Source organism: Populus alba, chromosome 8, assembly GCF_005239225.2.
Source record: "Populus alba chromosome 8, ASM523922v2, whole genome shotgun sequence".
NCBI classification, from domain to species: domain Eukaryota; kingdom Viridiplantae; phylum Streptophyta; class Magnoliopsida; order Malpighiales; family Salicaceae; genus Populus; species Populus alba.
In genome coordinates this window covers 8,791,338-8,810,827 of record NC_133291.1, presented here as the reverse complement: position 1 = coordinate 8,810,827, position 19,490 = coordinate 8,791,338, and the positions used below count along the sequence as shown (strand labels likewise).

The window sequence follows — 19,490 nt, the reverse complement described above, 5'->3', positions numbered from 1 at the left end:
GAGAAAGACAAACAGTACCCATCAGGACCATGAACACCAACTTCAGCCCAAGCCAGTTTTTTGAGTTTCTTCCTCTGAAGAGCTGAAGGAAAACAGCAGCCAACCCATGTGGCTACAACGCAGCTATTAATTGTTCTGGTGTTCATGTATGGTGGTTAACATGTCATGTTTGTTTTCTGTTCACATCATGCGTAGAAAAACTGTGGGATAAGGACGTGTTTGGCTGTGTTAAAATGCATTCGGACCATGTTGGTAAAAAACCAGGGTAGACCCCCAATATTTCCTGTAAAGGTGTTTTCTTACAAGATTGTCTATTCTGTAGACATTGTAGGTGGATGTGAAAGAGTTTGATGTTGAGGTGACCTTAATTAGGGACTCACTGTAGATACATATACATGTTTTTCATAGGATATATACTAGCATCAAGTGGAACCGGGAGAGAGTTATATAATATATCTTTTTGGAGGACATTGGTATTGCTTTCTTAACTAGTACATGAAGAAATTCGGATCCGCACCCTTGTACTCGGATACAAATTAGATAAAACTAGGATAGGAGGGTAGGTTTTCATACCTTTTCAAGTAGAAATATGATTTTTGAAGAACCCAATTAGTAGATAATATTATATTCTTTTTTCCGTGGTGAGGAATTGAGAAGACACAAAACTAAAATCATTCTGAATAAAAAAAAAAACAAAAATAAAAGGTTTTGAAAAATATGACCAACGGTCAAGTTTTGTCCTCCCGTTCTCGGAAAAGCCGAACATGTCTATTTCTAATTTACAGCTTTAACTGAAACAACCTCCTTCGACCAAAAAGAAAAAAACCGAAACAATCTTTAAAAAAAATGAGAAAAGAAAACATCTCCTTGCAATGATGCATGGAACTCATCCATAGAACCCATCGATCATTTGCTGAGAGTGAAGCCGAAACTTTTTGTCACTGAATTTCTGGTGCAATGTTGAAAAGGTAGACAAGAGGAAAAAAGAAGAAAAGGAAAAAAAGTGAGCGATAAAGAACAGTAAAGAGAGCGCATATTGCCGAGGAGAGTCGACCATAATCTAGTGAAAATCTTTCTGGTAGCCTGTTAACAGGCGAGCATTGAATTTACCCTGGCATGAAATAGGGTGGCTGGTACCGTCAGCTTTAGTAATACTGGATAAGAAGCAAGCAAGAACTGTCAAAAAGACAATGTAAAACGAACTGCCAGCTTTAGTAACATTATAGTGTATCCTAAAGATGCAAATGGACTGAATGATTACTGGTCCCTTGTAAACCAACGATAATAACAAGCTCGAGACTACAAGGAGTGCACAGAATATCTGATTTTGTTGCTTGGCTATGAATCAGTTAGATGATCTGCGGGTACTCTGTTTTCTTCTGCAGCTTGTGGTCTTTGGGGCAATGATATGTTTCCCAGGCAGGGATAAAGATTCAGCTGCTTGTTGACGACCAGATGGTGGAAAGAAACGGACTTGATTGGTGTGATATGTTTCTCAAGGGGAGGATCTCAATCAGTTAGTTCTTATCAGAGGTGATCCGAGATTTCTGCTCTGTTGTCCTGATCTTGAATTCTTCGTAGCAGGCGCTCCATTGTCCATAGCTTTCCTGAAGCTTAGGTCCCTCTAATTAGACAGTTTATTGTTTTCGCCTTTCTTTTCTGTGTGATGTGATTGCAGAACAAACTTATGTTCTAATTAATTATATCAGCTTCTTTCAAAAAAAAAAAAAAACATGCTCGAGACTTTCTCAGAGATAGAGAAACCTTTGAATACTGGATCACAAGTATGTTACACATATCAACAACATCAGTACTTACCAGTTTCCCTTTTTTTTAACAAAAGAAAGTGCAATATTACTACTCTTCCGACAACTACTGTAAGGAAACCCCACTTGCAGAAGCATTGTATAACATTAAAAAACAACGAAAGCAGCGGCAAATTTCGAACAGCATACCCTTCCCAACTTTGTTAATAGATAGTTTCTTTGATTTCTTCAAGTTTCCATCATCCCCAAATGCTTTTTTTTGCTTCAAGTTATATGACTTCTCAGAAAGTAAAAGGATAATGACAATAAAAACAAATTGAATAGAATATAAAATTATACCTTCAAAGAAAAAATAAATTTTCTCAGCACTCTCGTAGAAGTAATTATCCGTCACCTTTCTCTGAAACAAAAAGGAAACAACAACAACAACAACACCGTCATCAACATCATCAAGTGTCGAATTCCGAGTTTATTTATTTATAATATAATGGTAAGAGAAAAAAAACACAAACCTGATTTTTAGTAGAGAAAACACAGACGTGGGGGAAGTCAAAATCATCAAGTAATTTATCCATCCTCTTCATCATGGAATCGATATCTTCAGGGTATTCTGGAGAGTTGAAGAAGTCGAGTTGGTCTGAACTCAGAGTTCCGGTGATCCCAATCACGGCAGTTTTTTTTTTTTTTTTTGTGAGGCAAAGATAAATAATTATCAATTGCTTTGTTTAGGTAATTAAGCCACTAATTTTATTTTACTAGTGTAATCATCATGATGAAGAAGAGGATGGTGAGACAAGCGAATGGAAATCAATTTCTCAAATCCAAGTCTGTGTTATATAAACACCCAATAAGAAACAACATGACTTAGAATCTCACTATTGCCACGTGACTTTTTTAAAAACAAGTCAAAACTCATGGAAATTAGCAAAAATCTGGAAACACTAAAATGTTTGAGAAATATCCAATTGACATTCAGCAACAGCTAGTTTTGATGCCAAAACCAATCCAATCATCTTTAAAAACCGTAGTTTCAAAAATTATTTATTTTTTATATTTTTATTATTTTAATATGATAATATTAAAAATAAATTTAAAAAATATATATTGAATATATTTTAAAATAAAAAAAAATATTTTAAGAAACAATCAACATAACATTCTCACGTATATTCTTGTTATCTGAGAAAAATATTTTATGTTGTGCTTTATAAATACCTTGGATTCAATTTAAAAAGAAGGGCATTGTAGGCCTGTCGGATCCACCTAAGTTTTCTTCAGTCATGCGTCCAAAATCCAAAATGTTAGCAAAACTCCTCCAATCTCCGATCCACAGTCTTTATTTGCGAATACCATGATAATAGATATTTTGTAACATCTCGGTTGAAGAACTGCCTACAGTTATAGCAGGAAATTTTATTAGCTTTGATATATTTTTTTTTTATTTAATAGTAAGAAGTTATTCTCATACCTGTTAAATATATTTTTTACAGGTGCTTTCCAAATTTAAATTCATAAAATCAATAATATATATAAAGTACTGATAAAAAAAAATGGTTGGAACATTTATAAAAAAGAAAATTCTTGCCTAGAATTTGAGAATTGTTGATTGCTCAAACAAGGAAAAATATGTTCGAATAAATGTTTTGACACAGACAAAATTTGAAAATCCAAATCATATTTTTCTAAGATATCGGACTGCAAGACATAGTCAAACAGCCAAGCTCAGTAGTTAACTCGTTGCCCATAGACGTTAAAGCAAAATAACAGCCATTGATAGCTTCCATTCGAGTCCTTCCAAGTGAGGGGATTTAATCGACGAACAATCAGGAGGCAAGGCAAGAAATATTTGCAACACTTATATTTTACAAGGGAATGAACAAAAATAAGGATAACAAAAAATGGATACCCTGAATTTTCACAAATCTACAAAAAAACTCGTTCTGTTTCTAGGGTCTTACACGTGTATGAGACCTCAACAAATTTACAAGCAATGACAAAACGAGGGTACAAAAGAATCTGACTAGCCATTTTACAGCTTGTTAGATACAGCAGCTGCAGCAGCATGTATTAAAACAATGCTCAGTTAATACCCAGGGTAATCCCCGCAGAGAATGAATGTAATCTGCGTCCTCTGGCATCATGTACAAAAAGTTGCAAGTTGCAGTTTCCCTGTATCCATTCGTGGGAAATAATCTGATGAATGTGAACTCGAATAAATCCTTGAAACTCCCAAAATTGAAGTGTATTCTCTCCCACCACGTGGGAAGGGGAAAAAATGAAAGAATCACGAAATGCAAAAATTGGAGTCAGCAGCAAGATGTGTCCACAAAATACCAGTAGAAGAAACAACCATCAAGATCTATCTCCAAGCAGATCACGTGGCTGAAGATGATCTTGAATCTTCTGTTCTGTTAACATGGCACATGCAATCTGGGCACGGAAAGGAATATATGGAGTCATTTGGCCTTTTGATTTCAAATCCTTTAGAATTACTGTGAGACCGCATATTCAGCATGTGTCGCTTGAAGCTCTTCCAACTGTGAAAAAGAGGAAAAACAAAAACAATCAATGCTTATTTCTGTTCAATGATGAGCATTCTAAACAACCAAACATGTCCAGTCCCTGTCAGTTCTTTCTCCAATCATTTTTGTTTAGCACCACATGAAACGCAGGGTCAAAATCAAACTCACAGATGCTAACTGTAAAGCAATATGATGAGTTCATACTCGATTTTCAGATTATCAAAGAGCATTGCTAACTTCCGCTTGTCTGGCCTGATTGTCTTTGAGTGTCCACCATACAAGAATCTTCTATGGCCCATCAAAAAATGGGGGAAGTTGCCACCTTGAGTTGTCACAAATACCTCACTGTGAAGACACACCGTGTAGTCTATTGCAGCCATCCTAGAAGAATAATTCTGGAAGCAGTAACTCAAGTCAGATCAATAACACTTAAGCAGGTCTGAAAGATGGATGAAAGAAAACCACAAGCCATACAGACCTTGAATGGATCAAGTTCGTCTTCCAATGCCAGCATATCTTTAGTTAACAGATTCGGAAACATTTCCAACAGTGGGGCCATGTATTTTTCAGAATTGTATATCTTTCCAGATGCCAAATAGATATACGTGTTTTTATCAAAACCCATGCCCCTAAGCATCAATCCAACCTGAGAAGTTTTTAAAAATATCATGCTATGAGACGACAATACCAATATCCACAAACCTACAGGCACATATACAGGAGGCCATGCAGTTACATGTTACAAAAGCAGATGGTAACTTTATCAAAACCTTATGCTGAGAAGTCTCAATTTAAGGTAAGAAGTGATTGCGTGTTTTGTATGCATTCACTGGAGTTTCATGGTTGCGTCAATACTTGCTTTCCTTTTGGACATTAAATTTAAATTGATAGTGACAATAAAAATTTGCATGATAGCTCTAAAGAATGCTAAGTTATGGGGCCACAGTTTCTGAGGCCATAAACAATGCAGTAACTTGAAGACCTGTTGTGTTTCCTAGTTTGTAAAATTGAATCCATTCACCAGTCATCTCAGAGATAGAACAACATATGAACCTACTTATCCACCAACTTTAGTGACAAAGCACTGCTGAAATATTTCCACTTTACTTTAAAATGCCTCAATAAACATTCACTATAAAAATAAAAATAAAAAGCATGGATTAGCATTCAAAATAGTTTTCTACCCTAGAGTCAAGCATAAGCATGCTACACCTAACTGACCATGAAGATCATGTAAAGAGAACACATGAAATTGAATTTTGAGTATTGCTTTCCAATGGAGCAACATATACAGATGTATATTACCTCTAACGGAGTAAGGGGACACTTCCCATTGAGCCTAATTGCCCCAGGACGTATAGTTCGACCAGGCTTTGTAAACTTTCCTTTCCAACCTCTTTCCCTCGCTGCTTTCATGTCTTTAGCTTCTTGCGCTCCACCATCGAATACACAGCATGAGAAAGCAACCATGTCCTGTAAATATGAATTTTCAACCAATTTTAAGATTTAACATTAAAAAAAAAAAAATGTTAGCAGCAATAATAAACAAAATCTAGCATTGAAACATTGCTAATTTAATGACAACTAACCTCTTCAAAGCGAAGATGGACAGAAACATACTTTCCACCATGGCTCGAACTGCGTTCTTTCATTCTCGCAACCAATGTTTCTCCCATAGTTAATATGGGATTTGAAAACCTTAAAGCTTCATAATTTGCCAAACATCTAAGCCGTTGAACAGCTGGAGGAACATCAAATGACAAGCGATTTGCAAAAGGAGAAATCCTTATTACCCTGAGATAGCACCCAAAAATCAGTGCTTCCAATTAACAGTCACAAACATTGATTCCATCTATTCAGCAGTCAGTCAATAATAAGTGCAGTGGGACTCATGAAATGCCATCAGCACGTGCCGGTGCCATTCCAAAAAAAATGGCATAGAACCACCGACAAAACCGCAAAACAAGAGAACCAATTTTTATTTTTTTTTCAATGTCAATATATGATGTTCTTTTTGAATGTTTGTGGCCACCGAAAAATTAAAATAGGAAACCTACAACAGTCACACTAATTCTCCTATGGTTTTATTGTGTCCCAAGACACAGAACACTAGAACACTAAAATATTCCTAAATTCTGCAAAACTAAAATAATCATACAATATTAAAATTCCTAAATAGTCAAAAAATAATTCCCGTTATTGTTTTTCTCCATTCCCTATCACTGCCTCCCTAAACTTTGAACACTTTGCATCACATGTCAGTTACGATAAGCTCTCAAGAAAAGCACTAAGAAATGGGAAAATACATTAGTCAGAAACAGATTGCGAAGATTTAACATCTATGCTGTGACGCAGACAATTTCCATATTACATCTCTCTCTCACAATGTGAAATAAATTGGTATAAAGCTATACAAAAAAAAAAAAGTAATCGACTAATCACTACTGATTAGATTAATTTGACTTCGACAAACATGCATATATAAATACCATTAGGTTTAAAACGTTTTTGTGTAACCACCATGAAGACTGTCCAAAACCACATTTTAAGGCATAAATGAGATGCTACGGGTTATCAGCACAAACCGAAACAGAGAATGAAATGAGGGAGGGGACACCCAGAGTAGGCAAGTTGAAATATGGAAAACTATGTTGCAACAATTAACATTATAGATTTGCCACTCACCTTTCTTCTAATAGCCTCGGAAGGACAACATCCCTGTAATACTGAACGGGTGCCCATGCTTTTACTCTAAAGTTATGGACATTAGTCATGTTGTTATCATAACGCTCCATAAGGTATCCAGGAATCTTATCAACCACCCTTACAAGATTTTCCAATGTACTGATAAAATAGTCCTCGTCATAGATGTCTTTGAATTTGCTGCAAAAGTAAAACCCTGAATTAGCTGCTTTGGTCTGTATGAAAACAAATCTTCATCGCCACTTACACATTATTTCATGAACTGTGGAAAAAAACAATTAAAGGATCTCCCTGGCAGATATTGTTGTGCTTTGTTCACAACAAAATCAATAAGTAAGAAAATGAATAAAAATCATCAAATTGTTTGTCCAATTTCAAGTTCTAAAGTGCTCTTTTTTCTCAAATAGAAATATTAGATAACAAATAATTTGCAATTATATCATTCGTTCATGAGCTAGTTCAATGAAAAAGATGAATGACAGGCAAAGGCATCTCCCGGACCAAATGTGCACCTTGCAGAAAGCATAGCAAACATTGAGAGATCAACTTAAATATTTCTAACAAACTATTGAGCTCCAGGAAGTACATTTTTCAATACAGGAGGTGACATGACAAAGGGTGGGAAAACCTTACAACCTAAGACAAACCAGCTTGAGATCTCCCACGTATATGTAGAAGCAAAACAAGAAACCAACCACAATGGAAATCAGTTTGCAAATCAAAATCATCTATCATAATAAATCCATCCACCCTACCTATATGTAATTTCTTTTGACCATATTTAAAATAAACCAAAGCATCTAATTTTCTGTCAAGAAGCCCATTCTATTAAGCATTCAAGAAACTGATATTTCACAAATATGCGTGCTTGGTTGAATACCACTGAAAAGGCAAATATAAAGGGCAAAGGTGGACATGTATTTTCCCATTACCCAACAAAATATCCATTGTTCATAGCAGCAGACATCTGCCAGGAAATCTAGTCCACATGGAAGAAAAGATAAAAAGTGGGAAGTAGATAGCACATCAACCAGGCTTAAGAAATTACAAAACTGCATGTGGAAAAACATGGCCATTACCAGCGACCTAAATCAAAAAATCACATTGGATCAAACCTGACATGTCTGGTAAAGCTGCATCATATAGAACTACCCACCATAGTTTGGTCATGTTATTACAAGTATGACACAAATGCTAACTTAATCCACGCCTAAAGTGCCAAAACTACAGCTAACATCAAATGAAGCAAACAGACAGATCCAAAGTTTAAAAGTTAAGCATGTGACAGTTTGATCATCCAGTCAACCTTCAATATGATGTTTTCAAGGCAAATGACTATGCATTTGATTTGTTTATCAATGAAAAATGTCCCTCCAAAAAAAAATAACCCAAGCTTCTTAGAAACCAAGTTCGAGCGATTTAAAATTGATTCTATCAAGGAAAACTTTTATGGAAGGTCTTCCAAATAGCATGCATAAGAGGGCTCTCAGAACTTATTCAAGTATATCTGACCATCACGTGTAAATATGTATGGAAGAACCAATGATATTCATCATGTAGATATTAAAATTCAAAGAACTAAACCAAATTATCCATTAATTGAGTACCCGATATATTGTAAATTATCTCCAACAGAAAGCTCATACGTTCTAACACAACTAGTAAATGAAACAATCAACCAGAATCATCAGGACCAAGGGAAGTAAACAGAAAAATCCACAAAGTGTCTAACAGCAGATCTAATAGAAACTCTAGTGCAATTAGTGTCCTAATAAAAGTTTTCCAGCTCAGACAGAGAAAATGAAATAGTTTTTTTATTATTATTTATTTATAATATGTTTTGCATTGACAGGCATCAATTGAGCATGAGCTGTTGAAAGTTCATTTGATTTCAGCATGCATTTAAGTAGTGAGATAAGCAGCCTCTTACAGTAATGACCAAATCAGGAAATCTGAGCGTGTATGCAATGCAATAGTTAATTAACAGAGGCTTCTTACAATAGATAGGTCAACTTATAGTCATAAGAATATTCCAACATCATGAATAACCTTTTATCAGATTAAACAACTTTAAAAATGAAAAAAACATCATCATGACATGGTAAACCTAAGTTACTTCATTAGTTCAATTCAGAAGTCAAACCAACAAAATTTTTAACTTTTTTTTCTCTGATATTGCATTATTAGGCATCCGGTCCCAAAACATTACACTGAATAACAGGTGTTGACGAACCTAGGATCTCTCCAGATGCTATGATAATGAAAGTTAGGAATGAGTAGAGTTGCATTAAGATAGCCCGCCACAGCAACCGCATTGCATATCTACAAGGCTCCACAAAAAATGCATTGAGAATACAAAAGCAAAAATCATGAATGTATACAAATATGAAATAAGAAAAAACAAAGAATGAAACCAACCGAAGTCCTCTGCTGATTCAGGCCACCATTTGCCTCAACATAGATATAACCATTTGATTCAGGTAAGCCTATCATGAAACAACCACAACACTGAAAATCGATAAACATAAAGACAAGCATGACTAGGCACTCAGACAAGAAATCATGTAGGAAAGGAAAAAAATTTGAAAAGAAAAGGTAAACATGATTACAATGATATTGGCATCTATTAATAGAAAGGAAAACATATTATTCATCATATGGCAGAAAGTTATTTATTTATTTATTTATTAAGACTGTAACAGGTTATTAAAGATCGGAGCTCCAATAAATACAGTGCCTGTACTAAAATGACAAAGTTGGTTTTCTGATGCTGCATAGCGGTAAGGGTGACCACAGTGAAGAAAGGCCAGAAGCAGCTGAAATTGTATGCAATGATGATGGCGATGTAGTGACGTAATATTATGCCAATTATAGACCATGAGACAATGAGAAAATCATAAGTATAATCATATCACAACATGACAGTGGTGAGAATTAGTGATTTAAATGAAAAGGTGAGTGCTTTTGGACATGAAAAAGGTGGTGGGAATGGAATGAAATGAAAATAATACTTTGCATCAAGATTACTCTGGCCATAGATTATTCACTTTGTTTTTTCATTTTAACTTCAAGATTGATGTTCATAAGCAAGGACAATTATATTGTACTATTCTTTTTAGCAAGAAAAACACTCGGTCTCTCCCAACTAAAGAACCCTAGACTGTCATAAACCAAACCTGTGAACTTAAGAAAAGAACTTAAGATGGATAAATCTTTTAAGAGTTTTGTTAAAAAAGACCAGTCATTATCCCATTAAAAAAAATCAACAAGACACCCTAAGCCAAAACCTGAGATATCCGAATTTCTTTCTAAACAGAGAATATCACAAACATGACTTCTACAAATGATTGATGGTCAGCACAGTCTCACCAACCCAATAATTTATTTATTTTTGGAAAAGGAGAAAGGAGACTCATCAATAGCTTAGAATCTATGAGCAGAGATCATGGGAATTGCAATGTATTGTGTGATATTCAGTGTCCTACGCTGTAAAAAATGAAAACATGATACTTAAACATCACAGTTCAGTTCGGTTAAATCAAGAACCCACCAACAGAGTGCAAGTTCTAATCATTGACCATACAAATACCATACATAATGTTTAGGTATTATGTCCAAAACATAATACCTAAACATTAAAGTCCAGTTAAGTTAAGAACCCACTAACAGGGTGTGCAAGTTACGATCATTAACCATACAAATACCAGCATGTCAAATTCAACAAGGCCAGGGTTCTTTTGACAGAAGAAAGCAGGCAACTGAATTGCAAAGCATGTGAATTATAAACAGTGAGGAGTCAACCTAATTCCTATGCAGCATATCTATTATAAAGCATCAACAAACCAGCTGCCCACAACGATTGTGACCATTATATTCAAACAGACTTTTGATACTCCTGTAACTTCTCTTGCTATCTAGACAAGAATTATGCAGGCCTGAACAGAAACAAATGCAACGCACAACTGCATGCAGTACAGCTACTGTTCAAAACTAAGTGTAACAAAGCCTCGTTGGCATCTAATTTGGTCTGACTAGGGAAATCATGATTCTACAACCAAAAAGATCCAAATCCAAGTATTTATTATGGAAGATATGCATAACACTAAAGCTATAAAAATGACAATAGCATGAAGTGAAACCCTACAAACTAGCCGCATCCCTACATTTCAAAAATCAGATTATTCAAGAGGTGTTAAAAAGAAAAAGAAAAAAAAAAAACATTCGAAGCAAAAGAAATAGCATAATGAAGCTCCTAGACATAACTCATACCTTCAGAAGATTTGTTTATGCACGGCCTCCACTCACCACTCTTATACGAGTTTTTCCACACGGTTGATAGCTGCAATGAATTCAGTTTCATATCAAAACAGAGTAATTAACACGCAAGTAAAAAAAAAATCGCAAGGATAAAAGGTGATGCAGGCATTATACCCTAGATAAATTCACAACAACAAGCCAGGGCCAAGCAGAAAACGAAGGAAAACATTTAGAACTATAATAATGAAATTCATAGCAGCCAGTTCTAGACAATTTTAAGGACATAGCTATAGAAACCAGAGATTGGAGGCAGCAATATCAAGCTCTGCCCCATTTAACTAAATAGCATTAAATTATATATATATATAGCTAAATCACACTTTGATTCTGATTCACAATCCATGCAATGTCAAACATTACATATTGCAAGATCTCAACTTTCCAAATCATTACATAATAGGAAGAAAGACAGATAAAACGCACCGCATCGGCAGATGAATTGTCGGCATCCATTTCCGGTCGAAGCTTCGCGTATATCTGAGGGCTCCGATAAACCGAACCGGGAGCAGGCTTATGGTCAATTATAGGGCCAACATCGAACGACACCGTTCCCATGTACAAAAGCATACCAGAAATATAAATGAGAGGAGCGAAAAGGAAAATCCCCTGGCGACGGAGGAGGACGGAGAGGAGGAACCAGGCGAGGCGGTGTGCGAGGTTACGTCCAGGCGGATAGGAGGAAGGAGTGAACCGGCCAGGCTTGGACCGGCCTCCTCCTCCACTGCCGTGACGGTACCTAGGTGAACGGAGCGGCGATTGAGGCGGTGAGGGTGTTGAGTGGCCGCTGCTAGGTATTCTATTGTACGCGTGCATTTAGTGGAGTTGTAGTAGTGATTCGATTTGGATCTTCGTCGTTTTGATTACTTCTTTACTACGACGTGTCGTCATGCATGCCTGTGTTTTTGTCTGAGTGCTCTCCCTCTCTCTACGGTTTCTTTCTTGATTTCTCCCCTCTCCCTCTCCCTCTCCCTCTCCCTCTCTTGTTTGTAATGATTTTAGTAGAGGAAAGAAAGACAGAGAGTGGGAGGGAGCACGTGGTAGTGGAGAGCGAGAGAGAGATGAAAGAGAGTTTGGAGTTTATGTGCAAGGAAGGTATATTTTAGGAGGGAATATTTTGGTGGGATTGGAGAATGACTTGCAAATGTTGTTCTCAACCATGTAGAAAACGTTTTGCTCACTTTCTGGCTCTGGTTTTTTTTTTTGGTAATGGTTGTATTTAAAAAAAACATATTATAAATATATTAAAAAATTATTTTATTTCAGCATTATCCAAAAATATTAAAAAAAAATAATTAAAAAAATCAAATTTTTAGAAAAAAAAAGATTTCAAATGTGTTTCCAGCCTTTAAGATTCAAAAACTATATTAATGTTGCTTTCTATCTTTTCATTGTTTATTTAAAAAAGAAAATGAAATCATGGCTTTAAGTTTAAAATGATATATCCCTTCACCTCCAAATTCATTCGTCACGATAATGATCACGAGCTGAGTGCAAATCCTTTTACCAAAAACCGTGACAACATAGACGAGGTCGAGGATGGTATGTTTTTGGATTTTTATGGTAAGATTGTTTCTAGATTCCTTTTTGTATATTTTAATTATGTTTTTTGTAAATCAATATCAACCAAATTAGTGTTCTTACAATAATTATTCGAAATCATTTTAAAATTTTAATTTCCAAATAATAACAATATAATATCACTAATTAATTAAGCACGGCAAGATTTTCTTTCAATGTTAACAGCACTATTACCCATTTGATCCGGGTATTTCGTTTTATTATTTTCAATGTTATTATTGTTTTTTTTTTTTGTACAATTAATTAATCACATGGAAAAATTGTGTGGATTTTGTCAAGATTTATAGACAACTAGTTTTGGTTTTGCTTCCACTTTACCAGCGAAGCTAAAAGGAAAAGTGAAGGAATTACTTGTGTTCTGCGCAAGGGGCGTCAATCTACAGAAAGGAAGAAAAGGAATTGCTTGTATGGCACTTGTAGTGCAAGCAACCATATGCTAGCAATGCCCATTCATTATTTTAGAAGGGAGCACGTGCCTCGACGAGGCACGGTGGAGTGGCGTCAGTGGCGTGTTGTTGGCTGCCGTTTCCTGCGTGCCTGCCTGAGAAAAGCACATCCTCTCTCTCTCTCTCTCTCTCTCTCTCTCTCTCTCTCTCAATCATCACAATCCACAACGTCCAATCTCCCTTCGAACATCCTCTCCTTGCTTTTTTGGGAACTTGAATCTCAAGTCATATCATGGCTCACCTCTAAAGAAATTTATTCCCCACGTTCTGATATTTAATTATATTAGTATTGGGTAATATTATAGGATGATGTAATGTGTTTTTTAATTAAAAATATATTAAAAAATATTTATTTTTAATATCAATACATTAAAATTGTTAAAAATAATTATAAAAACATTAATTTAATGAATTTATATATAAAAAATAATTTAAAAAACAAAAGTTATTACATTGCTGACCAAAAATTAAACCCAAAAAAAAATATTGCAATGAAAATAAATATCCCATGTATGTATCGATCATAAGGTTGAAGTACTATCCAAGAATGAGTCGATCTCAAATATCTCATTCTAATCCGATAATATCCTAATCATTAAAACATAATAATAATAATAATAAAATATTTAAAGAAACATCCAGCGGCTGCAATGTGTAAACTTAAAGACACTCCTCACGGAAACTTAGAAATCCGGTTAAATTCTTGCAACGTCTCAAGGGATTGGTTCGTGCTTTAATTGCCTGGTCCAATTAACTTGTCTTGTAAGACAGAATAAAAGGATGCTAACTTTAAAGAGGAACATTAGATTTGTACGGCAGAGTTCGGTAACTCAATTAAAATTGTGTTTTAAATAAAATTAAAAAGAAAATTTAATTTAATTTTTTTATATTTTTATAATATTTTGATCTATGTCAGAATAAATTTTAAAAAACATTATTTTAATAAAATTTTAAGTAAAAAATATTTTAAATAATGACCACTACAATACTCACGATTCCTGAACAGATGATGCCATTTATTTTAATCATGCCAGATGCATGTGAGCTGGAAATAATGCAAGGATTTTTAAAATGAATGGAAGCAAACTCATCAATGGGGGATTCAATACGGTGGGATCAGGGATGGTTCATGGATGGTTCATGGATCTATCCAGTTAGGGACTCCAGACACCTCTCCTTACACCGCAGGCTGACAACCTTAACTAATAGTAGTAATTTAAATATCCATGCACCCACGACTACGACTACGAGACAACAGGACATGGGTATCTTATATATAGAATGCAAAGCTACAGTTTTGTCTCGTATATTTGTGAATACGAATTTTCTTTGAGAAATCTATGATGCTGGAGTTGGCACAGTGGTGATTGTCTTTATATTATTGAGTTTAAATATGATAACAGGAAGAAATCATTAAATTCAAACCCTACATTATAGTACAAGAGCAGATGCACGTAAATATATCATTAAATTCAAACTCGAATGTATAATTAAAAAAAAAAAAAAAAAGATATGTTAAAAAACGGCAGTATGATAACCCCGAGTTTTTATTTTTATTAAAAAAAAGTACACGCGCAGCACAATTATGAGAGGGCCAAATTGATCTCAGTCAGGACAAGCAAGCTGGGCTCTGCGTACATGCTCCACCAGAACTCCATTCATTGCCAGCTCTGTAAGAACCTGGAACTGTCTAGCATACTCACGAAGACTACAAAGGAAAAATTACACTGAGCATTTTGTAATTAGTTTATATTTTTATTTGCGTTTCATTATATAAAAAATTATAATTTACATCTTGAATCTTGAATTTTATATATGCATAACATTTTACATTTTCATTACTTTCTACTCAATAACTAAAAAGCTTCTATCTTAAATACTATAATTTTTCAATTAAATTAAAAAACAAATGTACACGATCATCTACAGATCGTTCATGTCTCCAATTTGCCTCCTAGCTCCTCCTCCCTCTCAGATTTGAAGCCCCTGTTTTCTGCTCGTGCATTTCTTCTTTAATTTTCCAGGAGTTACATTAATGGACGTGGACTCAAACATTCACAGTCACTGTGTGGGCTTCCACCAGAGTTGGAACCATAAAAGTCACTTGGACATGACCTCATAATATTCAAGTACCTTGACATGCATCAGCAAAGATAAAAGTGGGCATTCCATCTTCCACCCTCGATGCTCCAGATCTGCTCAAGATGTACCCTTTTTTTAAGTAGAATTAACAAAAATGGACATCTCCATATCTGGTTTTCGACAACAGGGGTCGTACTTGTTTGTTGCCAAGTCACAGATGAAATCCATGTGAGATTCCAGCAGCGCTGCGCGAGAAAAGACAACTTCCGAAACAAAAGAAATCATGCGACACGTTATTGTGTCCGATCTTTGTTCGAGAAGAGAGAGAAGATCTGTTTGATTAATATTTTAATTTAATATATATGAGAATAATATGATGATTTTATCAAATTTAGAACTTTATATTAACCTTGAACATAAATTGAAAATTTTAAAAATAACGAAGGGCGAGTGAAAAAATAACCGCTACACAAAGTAATTTTCCCATTTCCTTGGCTTGCCATTCACAAGGCACACCAAAACATTCCCCACTTGCAAGAGAAGCAATTTGTTACTCAGACGAGGAGACCATTAAATTGACCAACCGATGTCTGGAGCTCACGGTGCTCAAGCAACTGACAACTAAAGGGTACAGCAAATATTGTTTTTTCACTGAGCAGCTAAGGCAGGTGAGGTTGACCTGAAAGGTTGCGTTTCCTTGGGACGGCAGGGGAAGAGATTGAAAATCAATTTTAATAGTATGATATTAAAATTAATTTTTAAATTAAAAATTTTTTTAATAAATAAATAAATTTATTTATTTTAATAAGAATCGGAATTAGACTCGTCACCAAACGTTAGCGCAACGCATGGAATTTGTCCACCGAAAGCAGTACCTATCGTTCCAAATCAGGACAAGGACTCGTGTTACGATCACAGGGATTTTATGATCGAATAGCTAATTGGCCAGCTAGCTTATACATTACCCTTTCTCGTTTAATTGCTGTAGTGATATTTTGTGTGTTTGAAAGCGATTTTTTTAAAAAATATTTTATATTTAAAAATATATTAAAATAATATTTTTTTTATTTTTAAAAATTATATTTTAAAATAAAAACAATCTATTTTAGAAAAAACTATTTTATCCTATTGGCTTACATTTCTCTCCTCAATCCAAGCCTCACGCCGTGCCTCTACAAGGACGCGGATGTGAGAACAGCACCCGGAATCAATCACCAGTGGTTATTCCTTCTTCAGAACAGCACAGATCCTAAAACAACCAGAATGGATGTTTCACAACCATGGTGATTCCAGAAATCGCCATGCCATCATGCTCCTACGAATCACATTCAGAGCCCGTCCACTCTGTTAACAATTTGAAAATGCAAAAATCTCGAAATCTCAAGATCTCAATCTAAGAACCAGTCGCATCTCGATTTCAACCCGGGAATCATGCTCTCAACTCAGTCTCCATGTCAGAGAGAAACTGAATAAGAGCTTCAATGTCCATCTTCCCTGACTATTAATTTGAAACGAGTTTCATCCACAAAGATCATTGCTGTATACTATTGGAATGGTCAATGGCGTCTTGAAAACAATCAAGTGCAAAGCAACAATTTATTGACATTCAACATTCCAACCATTGCTAGTACATGGAATCAATGGATAGGTAACATATCCTTTCACCCACGACCCACTTACTATGATCAGTCAAGGCAATGCTGATTGTCTTTAAGACACCAGCCCCAATGCTAACAATTGTTGTTATAGAATTAAGATGACTAAACACCAGAACGTGAATATTCTGGTGTGTCATCAAATTTAATAATTAATATAAATTATTTCAAGTAAATACAATAACTAATAATATAATTAAAATATTTAAAATAAAATAATAATAGAAAGAGTTTATGAACTTGTTTTTAATGGAGCTTGACAAGCCTAAATCAATATCTCAAGTACCAAATCATATTTTAATATTGTTGTGAAACTCAAGAAATTTATAATTTCAATATACAAATGTGTAAATTCCCATTGAAACGTAAGACTGAAAATAATATGATCTCAACAAGTAATGAAAACCAATATAAAAAATAATAGATAAATAATGATATATAATGAAGGAGGTGACCTCCATAAAATGAATTTTAGTTTAGTAATTAAGGATAAAGAAACTAGTAATGCATTTTGATAGATAAAATAATGAAAAAAATAATAAAATTTTTCTAAGAAATAAATGGGGTAATAAAGAATAAATTATAATAAAGAATAATACAATGAAAAGGACAGACTGAAAGATATAAGCACCGATTAAAAATCAATGGTTTTACTTTGAAACGGTAATAAGCTTGATAAATAAATATTGGTGGAAATTTTAAAATGAATATATTCCAAAATAATAAAATGCCCTTAAAGGTTTAGAAGGATAATTGATATAATTTTATGTGAAGATTGAATAAAAAATCTGGATTTTTGATGAAAAGTTATAAATTAACCAATTTTACATTAGAAAGCAGAGTTCTCAATCTAATCATTGAATTTGGATGCAATTTTGCATGAAGTCTATTAACATGTTTTTCTAACTTTGGTTAAAGATCTCATCTCCAATCAGAGTTCGATAAAAATTAGAGATTTAAGTAGAAACAAATCGGATAGTTTAAGTGAAAAATAAAACAAATACATAAAGACATAAATAAGGGATAAAATTGTAATTAAGGTAAAATATATCTTTAAAACAACAAAGAGACCACCAGTTCAAAAAAAAAAAAAAAAAGGAGAGACAATAGAGAAACTCGACTAAAGAGAGAAGTGTACAGAATTTGGAGGAAGTCAATAATACTCTATGACTATATCTCTAGCATCAACCGTTGGATCATGCTAAGTTTTGGATATATTTTTCTTATCACACTCCTTTACAAACTGACCAGAGGGATTGGAAAGCAAGAATTCCATTTGACAAAATCATCATTAGGCAATTTCCTAGAAAACAAAAGGAAATATATCTATAAGCATGGTATTTTTGATTACCGGCCAATTTCTCTTCCTTGCATTGTTGGATGATGTTTATTTTTGGATATACGATGCGCTTAGATTTTGCCTTCATTCTGGACGGTGAAGAGATCAAAAACAAACACTCTAGCAAGGTGTCGTTGATGTTGAACAATAGCTCATCAATTTTCATGTTAACTCGGTTTTATTTAGATCTAGGATTCTAACCGTTGGATCATTTTTAATTTGAGATATATTGTGTATGATTATAAATCTATATTCTGACCGTTAGGTTCTAAAATAAAATCTAAGGTGGATAAGTTATTGCCTTTTAAATCTATTGTTAGTTTTGGCCAAATTTAAGAAAACTAATGGGATAATACAAGTTAAATTATAATATCTCTAACTCACAAAATTGGGTTAGTGTTGTGAAAATAAAAACAAATACTTTTATCCTAGAATATAAATTTATAATATCATAAATTAAAGTATAATTAATAATGATAATTTTATAATTGTTTTGCTTATATCAACCCGTAGTATATGTGTGTGTATAAACCAATCATTATAGTTCCACTAACAACTTTTGAATGTTCAATAAGTTCAAATTAAATGTGCAATAAGTTCAAATTGATCGACTGACTAGTTCCAATAAAATTTTCAAATATTCATCATTAATAAATAAATAATGGATTATTTTTTTAGTCACCAGACAATCAAGCCAACTCATACAAAAGTCAAGATTCATCAATTCATCCTAGGTGAATTCAAACTGCTTATTTTAAATTTTATTATCAATCCTAACATGTAAATTTATTTTAATTGTGCTCTATGTAAAATATTTTAACACTAAAATAAATACTTGATCTAAATATTCATTTTTTATATGTTTTTCATATAAAAATTATTTAAAATTTATTCTCAACAAAACATAGTTTATTTTCTATATTGTTAACGTCATCACAATATATAAACATGAATATGCAACACGCAACGGAGTTAAAAGATCAACAGCAATAACACAACCAAACTCTACATAAAAAATCCCAGTCACACTCCATGGCCAAGCTAGTCATTTCCACAAGAAGTACACTATAGCACACCAGAAA

At 34.1% G+C, this 19,490-nt stretch overlaps 1 protein-coding gene and 1 long non-coding RNA gene across 5 annotated transcripts; both read right to left on the bottom strand.

Annotated features, from left to right (window-relative positions):
* Positions 1-1,193: 1,193 nt before the first annotated feature.
* On the bottom strand, positions 1,194-2,576 carry LOC118040053 (uncharacterized). 2 transcript variants are annotated; one of them, XR_004686007.2, is made up of 3 exons: positions 2,279-2,576; positions 2,106-2,166; positions 1,194-1,659 (listed from the first exon to the last, which is right to left on the bottom strand). It is a non-coding gene; the product is annotated as an uncharacterized lncRNA (long non-coding RNA). The 2 variants fall into 2 exon arrangements; XR_004686006.2 differs by having other exon boundaries at positions 1,194-1,607.
* A 1,079-nt stretch (positions 2,577-3,655) lies between these two features.
* On the bottom strand, positions 3,656-12,456 carry LOC118040049 (protein ESMERALDA 1). Of its 3 annotated transcripts, none has more exons than XM_035046913.2 (10): positions 11,732-12,454; positions 11,261-11,330; positions 9,410-9,477; positions 9,225-9,313; positions 6,974-7,171; positions 5,878-6,082; positions 5,594-5,761; positions 4,767-4,934; positions 4,493-4,683; positions 3,656-4,303 (listed from the first exon to the last, which is right to left on the bottom strand). In XM_035046913.2, exons 1-10 carry the CDS (start codon positions 12,119-12,121, stop codon positions 4,141-4,143), a joined length of 1,710 nt encoding a protein of 569 aa, XP_034902804.1. In that variant the 5' UTR covers positions 12,122-12,454; the 3' UTR covers positions 3,656-4,140. The 3 variants fall into 3 exon arrangements, with proteins under 3 accessions (XP_034902804.1, XP_073267254.1, XP_034902805.1); XM_035046914.2 differs by having other exon boundaries at positions 4,167-4,303; positions 4,457-4,683; positions 11,732-12,456; XM_073411153.1 differs by lacking the exon at positions 11,732-12,454 and having other exon boundaries at positions 9,410-9,499; positions 11,261-11,303.
* Positions 12,457-19,490: the final 7,034 nt, after the last annotated feature.